Source organism: Pholcus phalangioides, unplaced genomic scaffold, assembly GCF_987345545.1.
Source record: "Pholcus phalangioides strain wild (caught in Gottingen) unplaced genomic scaffold, Ppha-v1.0 ptg000003l_1, whole genome shotgun sequence".
Lineage (NCBI taxonomy): Eukaryota > Metazoa > Arthropoda > Arachnida > Araneae > Pholcidae > Pholcus > Pholcus phalangioides.
The window spans coordinates 18522719-18537158 of NW_028301596.1; the positions used below are offsets into that span (position 1 = coordinate 18522719).

General features: G+C 33.5%; 2 protein-coding genes across 5 annotated transcripts in view; both read right to left on the reverse strand.

Annotated features, from left to right (window-relative positions):
* LOC149088207 (tyrosine-protein phosphatase 69D-like) overlaps positions 1-14440 on the reverse strand; it is a 294689-nt gene that overhangs the window by 193560 nt on the left and 86689 nt on the right. The window lies entirely within an intron of this gene.
* LOC149088208 (uncharacterized) lies at positions 1767-7355 on the reverse strand. The gene is made up of 3 exons (XM_089245533.1): positions 7167-7355; positions 6329-6440; positions 1767-5071 (listed from the first exon to the last, which is right to left on the reverse strand). Exon 3 carries the CDS (start codon positions 5059-5061, stop codon positions 2269-2271), a length of 2793 nt encoding a protein of 930 aa, XP_089101659.1. The 5' UTR covers positions 5062-5071; positions 6329-6440; positions 7167-7355; the 3' UTR covers positions 1767-2268.

Below are 14440 nucleotides of genomic sequence, written 5' to 3' on the forward strand. Positions count from 1 at the left end.
ACTATCAACCATGAAACTGATATACACATAAAAATACATATGCATAGCCGCTGCTTAGGCAAATGGAACTTACAACTTAATTGAATAATTACGACTTAATTAAAGAAATTGAAAAAGTTTATGAGTTCTTAGGAAATATAATACAGGGTGATCCCAAATGGAATCTGAAATGTGAAAAAATAGTTTAAAAATTAGAATCTATGCAGCAATCATGTAGAAGTGAAAAAAAAACCAATTGATAAAACTTTTTAAAGGATATCTTTTATGCATAGATTCATTCAATAATAACTTAGGGTGGGGCATATGATACAAACATACTAGGATAAAATAGTACTTAAAATAAGATTATTAAGTACTAACTATAACAACAATAGAATGCCGCATCTCATCCAGAATATCTCGTTGAATAATCCGCAGTTAGTTTCTTGTTCATCTCCTAGTATCAGTTTTACTCATTGTATTTATAATTATAAGACTTAGATAATTAGAAATAAGTTTGTTTTGTGTGTGTGCGTTTTTGTTTCTGTGATCATGTGACTGAGGCTTTGGGCTAAGGCGAAAACGTCGACGTTGTCTAGCTCCATTTCCAAAAGACATTCAATCGAATTCAACATGGTAAACTCTTTTAAGCGCATAAGATTAGGGGCAACCTACTCAATTGAATATAATCTTGGTTGCAGGATAGGTAACAACGGGGCTAACGAGAAAGACCGGGCTATGGCACTCGGAGCAGAAACGATGATCACGTGACCAACTGGGTCCTAACTTTCTTCCCTGTTCCTCAAGCGCACCCGTAGCATGGCTTTCTTGCAACACATCCACTGCAATAACCAAGTTCTTCGAATGTTCTCTGCGATCTTTCGCAGTATATAAATACGCATTCTGTTTGTAATATATGGCATGCTATGCACCAAACAGTTTATAAAAAAAAAACAATGATTTAACTTTAACGGAATATTAAAAGCTGCTTCCACAAAATTCTTTTTACACAAATTTGAATGTCATTTCCTCTCAAATTTGTATAGTATTATTTTCTTCTCACTAGATAATTACTGTATATAAAAAATCTCACCCCCCCCCCCCACATCCTGGAGAAAGGCCCCTAGGCTATCTTTCACTGGCCCTTTTATAGTGAATTTATAAAATAAACAAAAAAATTGTCCTGGGCCCCCTGTCAGGGCTGTACAGATTTAATTAAATTTTATAACTTGTATGCTTTTACAGTTCAACGCTCCTGATAATCCTTTTCATTTACCTTTTAGAAATAGTTAACACACACGACAATTATATACAATGAATGTAATTATTTTTTGAGTGTTGCAAAAACATGTGTGCATAATACTCCCCCCCCCCCTTTTTTTTTGGAAAATTATAAACACTGGAAGAATAAAAACTGCTACAAAGATTTTTATTTTATCCTAAAAATTAGGATAACAAACCGTTGAAAAAACACAGCACCAATTCACCTGCTTTAAACTTCACACTCTCTTTAAAAATATAAAGATATCTGAAAAACCCTTCAATTAAATTTTGTTCAGATTCACAAAGTATTGTAATCCATTGCATTTTCATAACCAGCAAATGACAATCTATATAGCACTCGCATTCTGAAACTAAGTTTATTTGCATTAGCTATACAAGATCTATCAGTCTATGTAGTAAAATTGAACTTTCATCTAATTAAAAAAAAAAAAAAATTGTAAACTACTTATTTTTAGTATGAAGAAATATTGAAATAGGAGAAAAAAAATTCAGACATGCAAAAGTATAAAATTTTTATTTATCATTTCATGCACAATTCATCACAAAACTGGAGTTTTGTAAGAGAAAGAAATACCACCAAAAAATATTGAAGATACAAAATACTACAAATGTGCACAACAGCGTTGTAACATATTAGGGTAATTATATATACAGGATACAAAAAAACGAGAATTTGGAAGCTACCAAAGCTGTCAATGACAGTATTGCAATACAAGTTGCTCAAATTTTCCTGCTGCCTTATTTTTTATGCATAACAGTGAGAAAACATCAACTATCACTTATGAAAAGTTTTAATTTCTAACGAAAACTAAATTTAGAAATACAATCATTTTGGGAGTATTATTTACCTTGACGTCTTAAATAACTCACAAAGGTAAACCTATCAGTTCTATATTTGGGAATTCCAAATTATTTTCTACTCTTGCAACTGTTAGATTCTGCTGGACAAGCATATATATTTGTTGATATAACAATGGCCGATATATATTTGCTTTTAAATAATTGCTATTTCAGTTTTCTTATCTTTCTAACACTTTCTTTCTCGTTACTTTTGGTCAACTGATCATTGAAGTATTTTACAAAATTTGCGATAAAAATTTTTGCAGTTATCAAACAAATGGTTTCTAATTTATCAACAAGGCTGCTTGCAATGTTACAATGACATACATCATTAAATGAGATGCTGTCAATTCTCTTCAAAATGATGCTTGCCAACTTGAAGAGAACAGACAGTTGTGCGCTAGTCGATAAAAATTTCTTTTTGTGACTCTTCACAATATTATACATTACGAACCACACAACGGAAACAGTAACGATAACATTCTCAGTTGGCAATGTCAATTTTCCCCTATTTAGGTCTGCCAAAAATTCATATATATCAAGTGAATCAGTAGATACGAAGTCAACGGTAACATCTGGAGAACTTCGTAACCACTGATTGCATACATCACACTTTTGTTTTGATAGAACATTTTTGGCCACATATCCACCAATGTATGTTATAATAGGTAAAACATTTTCTGGTATCATAGAAAAAGAAAATTCAATGTCTAATATGTCTTGATAATCACTCACCGTTACAACATTATCATGAGGTTCATTTGATGGAAGAAGTGTTTTCAAAGGTAAGTTTTCATTTTGAGTTGATAGAAGAATATTATTTTTGAACCGTATTTTTCTCTCATTCTCCAAGACTTGAACGAACCTGATATAGTAATTTGATCCACTCATTTGGCGGTACATGCCAAAGCGCCCTTCCAAATTGTCATTTTGAAATTTGCTCAACAAAATATAATCTACCCTATAATTATAAAAAATGTATGGAATCAATGCCAGAAAAGCCTCAATGGTTGTGATAAGGGCCTGAAATGTCTGAGCAGACAATGCTTCTGAAATGGGCACAGACTGCCTCCAAACTTTCAACCACAAAGCTATTTTCTCTAATAACTGTATTTGGTGTTTAGAATCTTTTGTAATGGCCTCTCTGAACTCATCGTTGAACCTTCTTCCTTCAAACACACTCTTAACATTACACACTTTCCATAATTTCACAATAATATCTATAAAAAAACAGGTTCCCTCGACATCACCAAATATGTTTGGATGATTTTTAGCTACATGCTTCAGAGCAATAACATTTTTCTCTGAAAAAATTTTCAGAGCTAAATTCACATTTTGCTTTTGTATTCCAGAGGGGTATAAAGCTTTCAAGCTAAGTAAGTTTCCATACTTTACAAGTGAATTTTTTTCAATATCATACATTAGTTCTAGATGTTTGAACAAGGCGGTAATTACTTCATCAGGTTTTTCAATGTTAGGAAATTTGATTGATCTACCCCCATCTCGTTTAGCTTGCCAATTGTTACGAACACATTTTAGAATGTGAACTGTGTCAAAAATGAAGAAAAGCTGCCTATTTGCATCACAAGGATGTGGCACACTTGAATGTAAAATGTTATTACCAGAAAACAGTTCAAAAGCTTTGCGGTTTACATTGTTATTGTCTGATATTACTGAAAGCACTTGAAAACCAAGCTCCTCTAGAGATATAATAACAGACATACACATATCTTTTAACTGCTGACTTGTCAAATTTTGAACTGGTACAATGTTAACTACATCTTTATATTTAGAGAGTAATGAAGAAATCATAAAGACTTGAGCTGTTTTTGCAACTTTCTCAGGATCAAAAGCACTTTGGCCATAAATGGATCCTCCTTTGAAAGACAAATCTTGCTGAATATAAATTTCGTCTACGTGCAAATTGATCAAAAATTCATGTGGTTTCAAAAATTTCAGTCTTGATTTCAAATATGCTAAACTTCCCTCTAATGTGGCTGAATTGAGAGAGAAACTACCAATCAAATTTTGTAAATTTCTAGAGTGGGGAAGGCATAAAACTCCAGATTTCATAAGTATGTTATATATATGTTTGGAATGAATATACAAACAAGAAGCAAATATAATAGTTTGATTTGTATATCTCCTGCCATTTTTTTCAGTTTTTAACAATATTAGTTGCTCCACAAGAAATTGCAATTTTATCGAATCATTATACATCTGTAAAGATTTCAATAAATTTACAGCAATTTCAAACGCATTGTCGGAATCGGGTGATGAACATGATTCTACATAAAACATGACATCTTTCAGAATAGACTTGGAACAGATTAGTTTTGCTTTTGAGAATTTTTTTGGTTCAATTTTGTTACCATCTATGTATACACTGTATTGTAAATTTTCATATACCACAATGCACCCAGAAACAGAAGGACATTCGTTTTCTGTCCTCATATGGCATGCAGCCAGTTGTGATTCTTTCTTGAGAAGAATCCAATTTGACGCTTCCTTTTGTTTGAAAAAATCAACCACATCATCCAAGTTCCTAATTGCATTGGAAATTTCAAAATTCTTTTTTTCTTGCAAACTTAGTTCAACAGCAAGATTGATATTTTCTTGTTCAACATCTGCGAGCCTACGCGATGATGTTGACTTAGAACTCAGATATTCTGGTAAATTCTCAAAAATTGTTGGCACAGCATTGTCTTTGTATTTTGGAATTTTTCGAGGGAAAAACTTTATCTCGCCATTAACAATACATCGATCAGTCCTGATTATACAGCTTTCATCAAAATGCTTAATACATATTCGTGGATCCTTCAACCGTTGCAGGTCTGTTGGAATTTTCCGAAGCCATTGGGACCTGAGAGGCTCCTCTTTTGGCAAACAAAACGTTGTGGTATGTTCTTCTGAATGGTAATTAGATCTACAACCTGCCACACTACATCGCTTGGGCATTTGAATATATCTGTAAACAGAAAAAAATCTGTTAGTCAATAAGCATTTTTCCTTTAAATTCACTTTATTGAAATATGCAATAGCAGCAAAAAAGGTGCACAATGCTAATAAAGTCTTGTTCAAAGAAACAATTGCTTTCATTACCTTTTAAATTCATAATCCGCCATCTCGCAAAATTTTATATACAGTTTACTCCTCACAGTCATTGCTCAAGAGGCAGAAGGCAAAGAGAAAATTACTATTTTTAAACATGCAAAGTACCCAAGAAGAATTAGAAATTTGTTTTGTAACGTTTGTATCAACGTTTTTCTTGATGATTTGAATAACATTTCTTGAAAACTTTAGTGCTTAAACAAATATATGAACTAAAATGCAATCAGGTTTTTAAATCAATTTATACTTTCTTAACATACCTTCCCCCCCCCCCCATGGATTTCAGGACTATCTATTTACTATTATAGCATGAAGAGCACATGTTGTGTTGTGAAATTGTAATTTACTACTTTAATATTTCTTATGGTACGTAAATAAAAAATTATCACTATTAATCATTTTGGATTTCATGGGGAAAGCGTGGAAATTGACCTTTGCTACAGGGAGTCTAACTTTCACTGGGGGAGGGGGGACACAACATCAAAAAGTTCGGGAAACACTGTTGTACAGTACAAACACACACTCATAAATGAACAAAAAATTAATGTTAAACATAGGCCAAGTTCTTATATAATTATTTAAACTTATTTTTTACTGTTCATTAATGATTTCACAAATGTGAATATTTTGTAATTCATTAATGCATTCTTTTTAAACTAGGCCGGATAGTCTACTGCATGTATACATAGATAAACATAAAACGTTTTAGCCAATATTGCAGCGGTTTTCAACCTTTCTTGTGTTATCCATCATTAAAGGTTCCTTTGACATATGTCTACCTGAAATCTGCATGATTATAATACTTTTATGTAATTTTTACAGGACGTTTAATTGAAGAGTTGATCAAGTTCTCGTGTGCATGAAATATGTATTGTAATATATACAGTGGATTCCACTAATAACATTTTCAAAAAACCATCATGGAAACACGTAAGTGGGAAAACGCTTTAAACTGGAAATCTTAATAAGAATTACTTGGAGTTGAGACAACGAAAACAAGCTGTACTAAGAAGTAAAACATTAATAAGCGGGATCAACTCTATATAGATAAACAGAGGGGAAAAAATGAGCTAATATTGGATTTGAAAGAAAATTACTTTATTTATTTGCTTACTTTATTGGGACCTAAGAGGCTCCTCTTTTGGCAAACAAAATGTTGTGGTATGTTCTTCCGAACGGTAATCAGCAACCTGCCACACTACATCACTTTAGACATTGCAATATATCTATAAACAGAAAAAAATACCTGTTAAACAATATAAAATTTAAAGGAAAATTGATTATTTCATTGAAATATTCAATAGTAAAAAAAATTAATACGCAATGCTAATAAAATGTTTCGTTCCAAGAAAGAAATTGCTTTATTTAGTGCATGATTAATCTTTAAATTCATAAACCCCTTATCTCATAAAATTTTGTTTGCATTATGCTCATATCATAGCCATAATTTGTTTATATTATTTTGAGTTATTTACATCATGAGTACCTATATGCATTTTATTTACATTATACTCATCATAGGCAAAACTTTTCTGAAATTTGTACCATCCATGTGTATCAACTCTTTTTCCGATGAGTTGAAAAATATATAACACTTACTTTACTTTAGTAACTATTAAAAAAAATGAGTGTGCAAGCAGAATGCAAAATAAAAATAGAAATTGATTCAAAACCCTGACTACATATTTGCACTCTTTTCACAGATAAATATTCAGCAATGAAAACGACAAAAAAAGTAAAGAATCTCTACACTGAGAACTCCTTAATTATCATCGCAAGCTTAATTATTTTTTATACGCTACTAAATAGTTAAATCATGAAATTTCTCCACGCCAGAAACACGATCGCTTTAGCACGTGTTGCGATATACACAATTTGCTTTACTTTATACAGACAACTCTGTTTTAGATTTAATATCAATAAAGATGGTTGAAAAGGTATTTAACACTTACCATGTATTTGGATGTTTCTCAGGATCTATAAATTCGCAACGAAATAATATTCATTCAGCTTCATTCTTGGATCGCACGTTGGAAGAACTGAAAAAAATGTCATCCTTCCAGCTAAAAAGCAAGAAGCAACGTGAAGGAGCTAGGACCCAGTTGGTCACGTGATTTTCGAGTGCCGTAGCCCTCTCTTTCTCGTTAGCCCCGGGTAACAACGAGTTATGTTGAACAGGGAAATTTTCTGATTGGATAGGTGTCACAAGTGGAGTTTCTCGAGGAAATGTGCTTGGTCCATTCTCGTTTTATCGATAAATTCGATCAGAGAAATTGATAGAACCGCTAAAAAGTTTGCAGATGACGTTAACCCTGCTGCACTGTTCGGGGTCTATTCGACCCGAAACGACGTTTGCCTTGTTTATTGTGTAACTGTATGTCAATGATTTTTTTATGTTTTTTTTCTGATTTTATCAGTTAACTACCTCATTTTTATAAGAATGATGCATTTTTGAATTTTTTATTTTTGCATTTTCAATCTTTGTTACGTTCAAGTCAATATGACCCAAAGAAGAAAACTCCATTCAAAGACCAATCAAGGTCCATTCAAGGTTTTTATAGAGTTAAACGTTCCATTTGTGATTAATTTGAGTGTGAAATTTTTTTATTGAGAACTCTAGTACGTCTCTGAAATTTCTTTTAAAATTATTGAATCACGGGGTTTTCAAACGGTTGTCCGCGGAACCCTATTGAGTCCAGATAAATTCACTAGCGGTTCAATGAGAAAGGTATTGAACTGCAGGGAAAAATAGTTCTAAATATCACTCTAGGTCATGTTCTAGCTTCATAGGGGTTCTCTCAAACGTTTTTCTACACTTTTGGCACTCCCCAGACCACGAATTTCATTTGAAAGGGTCCGCCTAAACGAAAATGTTGAAAACTTTCCGTCTTCTGATTAATAATTGTGGCAGGAAGAGCAGTGGTGTGGAAAAGCTTTCTCTGTTTACTCTGATTTTCTGTGAAATGTTTGGTTACCATTTCTACATAATTTCAGGCAGTTTTAGAAAATCGTCTAACCAGTGGACATTGTTTATTGCTATAATATAGTGATTCTTAATTCAATTCAATTGAATGCTAGTGCAGGTGACTTTTTGTTTTTCACTTAGGTTAGGTTATGTGCACTTATATTTCGCACATAGGTTTCGAACTGACATTCTATTTCTATAGCCAAACTGCTGACCCGATTTTTTTTTCCTCTCTACGATATAAAATAAAGGTATTTATCACGTTCTCTAAATAGTTATTTCTTTATGCAAAGTAAAGCATTCTCCAATGCAAAAATTGAAAAAAAAAAAATCTTTTGGAAGAATCAGATAGCGGAGTATTCATGTCTGAATAATCATATGAGCAGTGAGTCGGAAATAATGTTTCTAATAACGACTTGAACAGCAATTATAAAGGAATTAAGTTGTAAGTAAGAATTCCAGTACTTGCTGGATATCGGAGACAAAAGATTATGGTTAGCTATAACGGTAGTATTGCAGTTATAACTTCACAGATTACTGTAATTATATTATATCTATGCTTGAGTACATCTACTTTTGCGGAGAAGCAAATGATGAAAAAAAAATTATGGCATAAAAGTTGCAGGTTTCAGCAACATGTCTCTCTTGAAATCTTCTGCATGATCTCACAAAACAGTGCTTCAATGAAAATATCGTAATAATAACTCACAGAAATTGGATCAGCTGCAAATTTAATTATTTGTTAGTAACGTTCAGTGAAGAACTTTCCCAGACAGTAATATCTCACGCGAAAGTTGGACGACCAATTAATAATCGTAGCTGTTGGTGCCTTAAAAATTGCGAAATAAGCCTAGGGTATTAAAATTTGAACGGTTTCCATAGCTCAAATATCCTTGAGTTTGGATCATGCATAGCAAATATACGGGATAAAAAACATAAACAAAAGATTCTTTGGGACCCACGGGCCTATAAATCGCCCCTTCTATATGTTGAGGGTATGGCATCTCACGCATGATTCGGTCTGACCTCGGTATAACGTCACCCTAGAGACCGAATAAAACGACTTCATAAATGGGGTGGCTTAATAACAAGCAGTACTAATATGGTAACTTTACAGAAAGAACCCCCCTTTTCAAAAGCCGGCCTTATAAGCAAGGTGACGTTAAAAGGTGACGGTATACCGGTTTCTTACTGTATAATTTCTGTGTGTAGAAAACAAGTAATTTTTTGAGTGAAAGCAGTAGTTCATAGGGCATTTTTATCTTCTTCACTAAAAGTGTCATTAATTGTAATTAATTAATGCAATTAAAAGTAAAACTCATGAATAAATTAAAAAAGTGAAATCTATAACTGTTTTAAACGTTTGAAGTTCTTTGTTTTTTTTTCAATAACAAACAAACATTTATAAAGTGAAAACAAAGGAGTCGGGTCATATTGAACAGAACGTTACAGCCGTAGGGTAAATGCGAACAGTACAGCAGGGTTAAATTAATGGATATTGTCGAGAAGCAAAGCGAGATAGAGTTGCTTCAGACCAACTTAAATAGGATTGCAGCATGTCGAAATGAATAGAGTATCATTTTCAGCGTTGACAAGTGCGTGGTCACTAATTTTGATTCGAACAACCCATGCTTCACTTACCAAATCAATGATAAATCTATTCCAGATTCAACTGGGCTCACCGATTTGATCATTCTCATTCACAAGTGAGCGACCTGGGTTTGCTGAACATCGTTCCACATTGTTAAAAGAAGAAAATGGAATACTCGGCTTTTCTCCGGGCTCTCCCACAGTTATTCTTCCATTTTTCTGTCTTAGTTCGTCGTGGTCTGGGGTATGTCATGCAGTTTTGGAGACCCTATATTCAGAAAAATTAGACTAGGTGGGAGACACTATATATATATATATATATATATATATAATACTAGCGGGTATACAGGGCTTGAGCTATGACGACGGACTTGATTCATTGAATATGTTTTCTTTAACGTAGGCGTCCTGGATCGAAATATTTAAGATTTTCAAGGAGATCGATGTGATGGATCATGATTCATGAAATATTGTTACGCCGTCATTCAACTGCTTCGACACGGGAATACCAGTTTCGGTTAGTTAAGGAAATATTCCTGGTCGTTTCGCAGAGAGTTTCTTTGTAATATGGTCGTAAATGCATGAAATAACTTACCCTCAGTTGTCTTGAATGCTTTCACGATAGACATCTTGAAGAGGAAATGTGATGAGCTGCGTAAAAGCGACCTCCAATTAGTTTATATTGTTTATTTCTTATCAGTTTTACCTTTTATGTTTATGAGAATTTGATTATTAAAGATAAGTTTTTTTGTTTTTTTATTTTGTATGATTTATGTGAGTGCAGCTTGCAGCAAAAGTAAAAAAAAATCGGCGTTGTTTATCTTGATTTCGAAAAGACATTTGACCGAGTCGAACATGCTAAACTCTTGAAGCGTCTGCATGAGATTGGTGGCAACCTACTGAATTCAATAGAATCTTGGACGCAGGATAGTTCACGGTGGGTTATGGTGAACGGGGAATTTTCTGATTGGACCGGTGTCACAAGTGGAGTTCCTCATGCAAATGCTTTTTAACTTTTTTCTGAAATTCTCTTTTTTTTCCAATCACGTTCTTGGGCAATATGCTTGTTGTGGCCTCTGCTTTTGTATAGGTTTCCAATCTAAATATTTCAACCCAGATTAATAAAATTAGGAGAAATGCTAGACTGATAAGAGACAAATTAATTAGTATATTGTTATTTATTTGATTAAATTCGTTTCGTATTCGGAAAATAGAGATGAATGCAATTGATTCCTGATAATCAACAAACTTACTTGTAGATCGTTATGAAAATTCCCAAAATAATTCTGAACCTGGCACCCTCACACACTTTGAAAGAGTATCTAAAATTACTGAAAGCGGTTTATATATATTTGTGGCATCAACACAACCAAAATTCGCACATATCCTGCAACGAATATCTCAAACTTTAGTGGTTGATATTAACAACATTTTACTATTAATAATTATTATCTATAACAGTTTAATTACTTTTAATGTTAATCAATGTTTGACTGAAACAATTTTAACTATAAAAAGATAAATTGAGTCTATAAAAATGCTTCTGTAGCAACTTTAAAATTTCTGTGTTCTCTCACATGATAATCATTACTTTACAAAACATATAAATGTAGTACATTTTACCACATGTAGATGTCGCATACATTTACATTTATTGATGCATACAACTGCGCCTTCATAAATATTTACGTTTCTTGCGTCAGAATATTTCCTCATGCTTCGTATGTGTCGTGGTAAAACCTAACTTTTGCCAAGGAGCGTTGGTAAATTCCGAAACGACTTGGAAACGTTTTCTTCACAGACTTTTACCAAGTCAAAGCCCGTTTTTAATGAATCAATTAATCATCGCGAACCTATTAAAGCAGACAGACCTCCAACACAATACTTTTACATAACATGCAAACTCAGGTATCTGCCGTTTCAACTTCAAATTATGGAAGCTAGATGGCATCATGATCAGAACGACTGCATGAAGCACACATTACCCTGGCAACATACATATGTTAGAGCTATAACTACACTATGAACACACCATTCCGACTTGTACCAATCCGTTAAAATGCCGTATAAGGATGTTTAGCAGGTGCATGTGTGGTTAAGTGATAGTATTCAGGGTGGATACTATATCGACTGCCCAATAATTACATTCGTGATTCCTAGAGAAAAACTAATACGGAAAGTGTTTTCTGTTTTTAAAATCGGATGAATATTAAGAGAGTTATGAGGGTTTTAAATTTTGTGGCGTGCTAGTTTTGCAATTGTCAGTTACGCAGCAGACACACAACGCAAAAAAAATTGTCCTTGTGGTTGTTTACCACTAATTAAAAATCAAGTGTTCAATCCCGCTAGAAGCCAAGTTATTTTCTTTCACGATTGGCGGTTTTTTCCTCTTCGTGTAGAGTGATGTTAACGTAATTACGTGTTACCATCGCCCTACTATGTTGGCAAATTTATCACCAGATTTGAAGTGGTAGCCAAACGAGGTCTCTTTGAAAAATTGTTTCTCCAAAGTCAACACATTTTTTTGAGAAAATGTGGTAATTTCTTCCCTTCACTGTTAAATGAACTTTTTTTGAGGAAAAGGGCAAGAAAGAACTTGTTTTTATACACCTTTAGCTTTTTTGATCACTCTTATTGTTATTACTATCAGCTCCGAACGTTCACAACACCGGTGAACGTTCCTTGAATTTGGCAGGATTCGAAAGTGACGTCAACAGCTTCAATGCCTTATAACACCATAATTATGGTCAAATGAAAAAAAAAACTTTTTCTTTATTAGTTTTTTTACAAGGATCGAATGTGTAATTATTAGGGGGTCGATATTACCCCACCCCCCTATATTACAATATCAGTATCCTTGAAATTTTATTCGATGTCAACGCTATGTATGGACTGAGAAATGAATTCATATATTCAGCCTGTACAAGGATTGGGCATGATGCCTTTTATCATAGCACATGCTCCTCGAAAGTATTTTGCTCTCAGGTACTCAAAGAATGGGCATAGAAAATACAAATTGTTTCATAAACCACTCTTCCTCCGCTATATACTTGCAGTGATTTTATTCGACTTCCGTCTCTTGCAGTGACTACGGACAATCTTTATAAGACCACGAAGCCGAAAACTCTCAGTTTTTACGAATGTCTTTTACGAATGATTGAAAAAAAAAATCGTGTTAAAAACACTGTTGGGAAAATGTTGAGGGGTTCATACAGTTGTTGTTTTTTTAACTGAGATTTTTATTTGTTCAGTTTTTGGTTGACTAAACCACTTTGATAATACGAAATTCTATACAAAAAATATCTTAGAGAATTGACTGCCGAGAGTCAAAAAATCAATTTCATGTTTATAGTTCTGTTCATTCGTTGCTATTGAAACGAAGCTATCTAAAATGCGTTTTAAAATTCATGCCAGTTAGTAGTAATAAAAAATTTTCACGTGTGCTGACGATTATGCATGATACCCAAGAGTCGCGTCATTGGCACACAAACATGATATATAAATCGTACTCTATACGATATACTACACATAATAATTCATACATGTATTACATCAGTATATCGGGGAGGTCTCGCCACAGAGAGCAACAGACCTACATTCTACAAACAGCACAAATGTAATTAAATCATAACACATCGTTCACTTCTGAAATATAGATGGCAACACTAAAAAATCAAAACACAACACTACATATGCATTCAGACTATTAGGTACACACACAGTTACACCTCCGGCACAACTCGCTAGGTAGTAAATCGCCCATAAATGGTGATAGACCTGAGTTGTGCTCGGTTTGAAAGAAAGAAAAAGTATATCGGGGAATGATCGTAAAATTTGTTATCGTTACATCGGGTCCGCCTATATTCCTCACACATACCAGAGTCATTTGGAATTTTTTATATATTTATAAAATTCACAAATTACACTAGGTTATTATTCATAATAACAGAAAAAGGCGATTAATTACAGGTATTTACCAACGGTACTTTGTTATTATGCATATTCGCCGGTGAAAGTGATTTATTAAATTTACCAAGACGATTGGTAAGTATGCATAGTTTCATCACATTTACAGTAACATATATATCAAGTGACCATATATAACCTCGTCTTTCACGGGACTTCCGTGCTCAACTCATAAACGCCTTTAAAAGTTCAGAATCATGAAATTCCATTCTAACAACCCGAGAAGGAACATTTGGTAATCAAATATGGTGAAACATGAAGATTTTAACTAGAAAAACAAACATCTCATTAGCATAGGATATTTATAAACTCTGATTTCGACGAAAAGCGACATTAATTGCTGTATGCATTCTATAGTTGACCATATATTCGACTCTCATATGTAGTATAACATAACTTACAAATTATTCTAGATATCAGTACAGAAAATATGATTGTTAACCAGCATTCATTAGCGGTCTACGATTCATCAGAAAATTAGAGATTACACATATATTCATATCGGTTATTTCCTTCCTAAATATGCAACTAGAAAACGATACGTTTCGCGTCAGATATTCGCACGAAAACAAAATTTGAGATCGAATAATCACCGCAACACATTTTGAGAAGAACTTGGGCGGCGGAAAACCCCCCCACTCCCTTCCGCCTTTCTAAACGGTCTAACTAAATCGCTGGTTAGATCATTACATAAACCAGTTTAAA

Coding starts and splice junctions, on each gene's coding strand:
- LOC149088208 (XM_089245533.1), bottom strand. CDS start 5,061: ATGCCCAAGCGATGTAGTGTGGCAGGTTGTAGATCTAATTACCATTCA.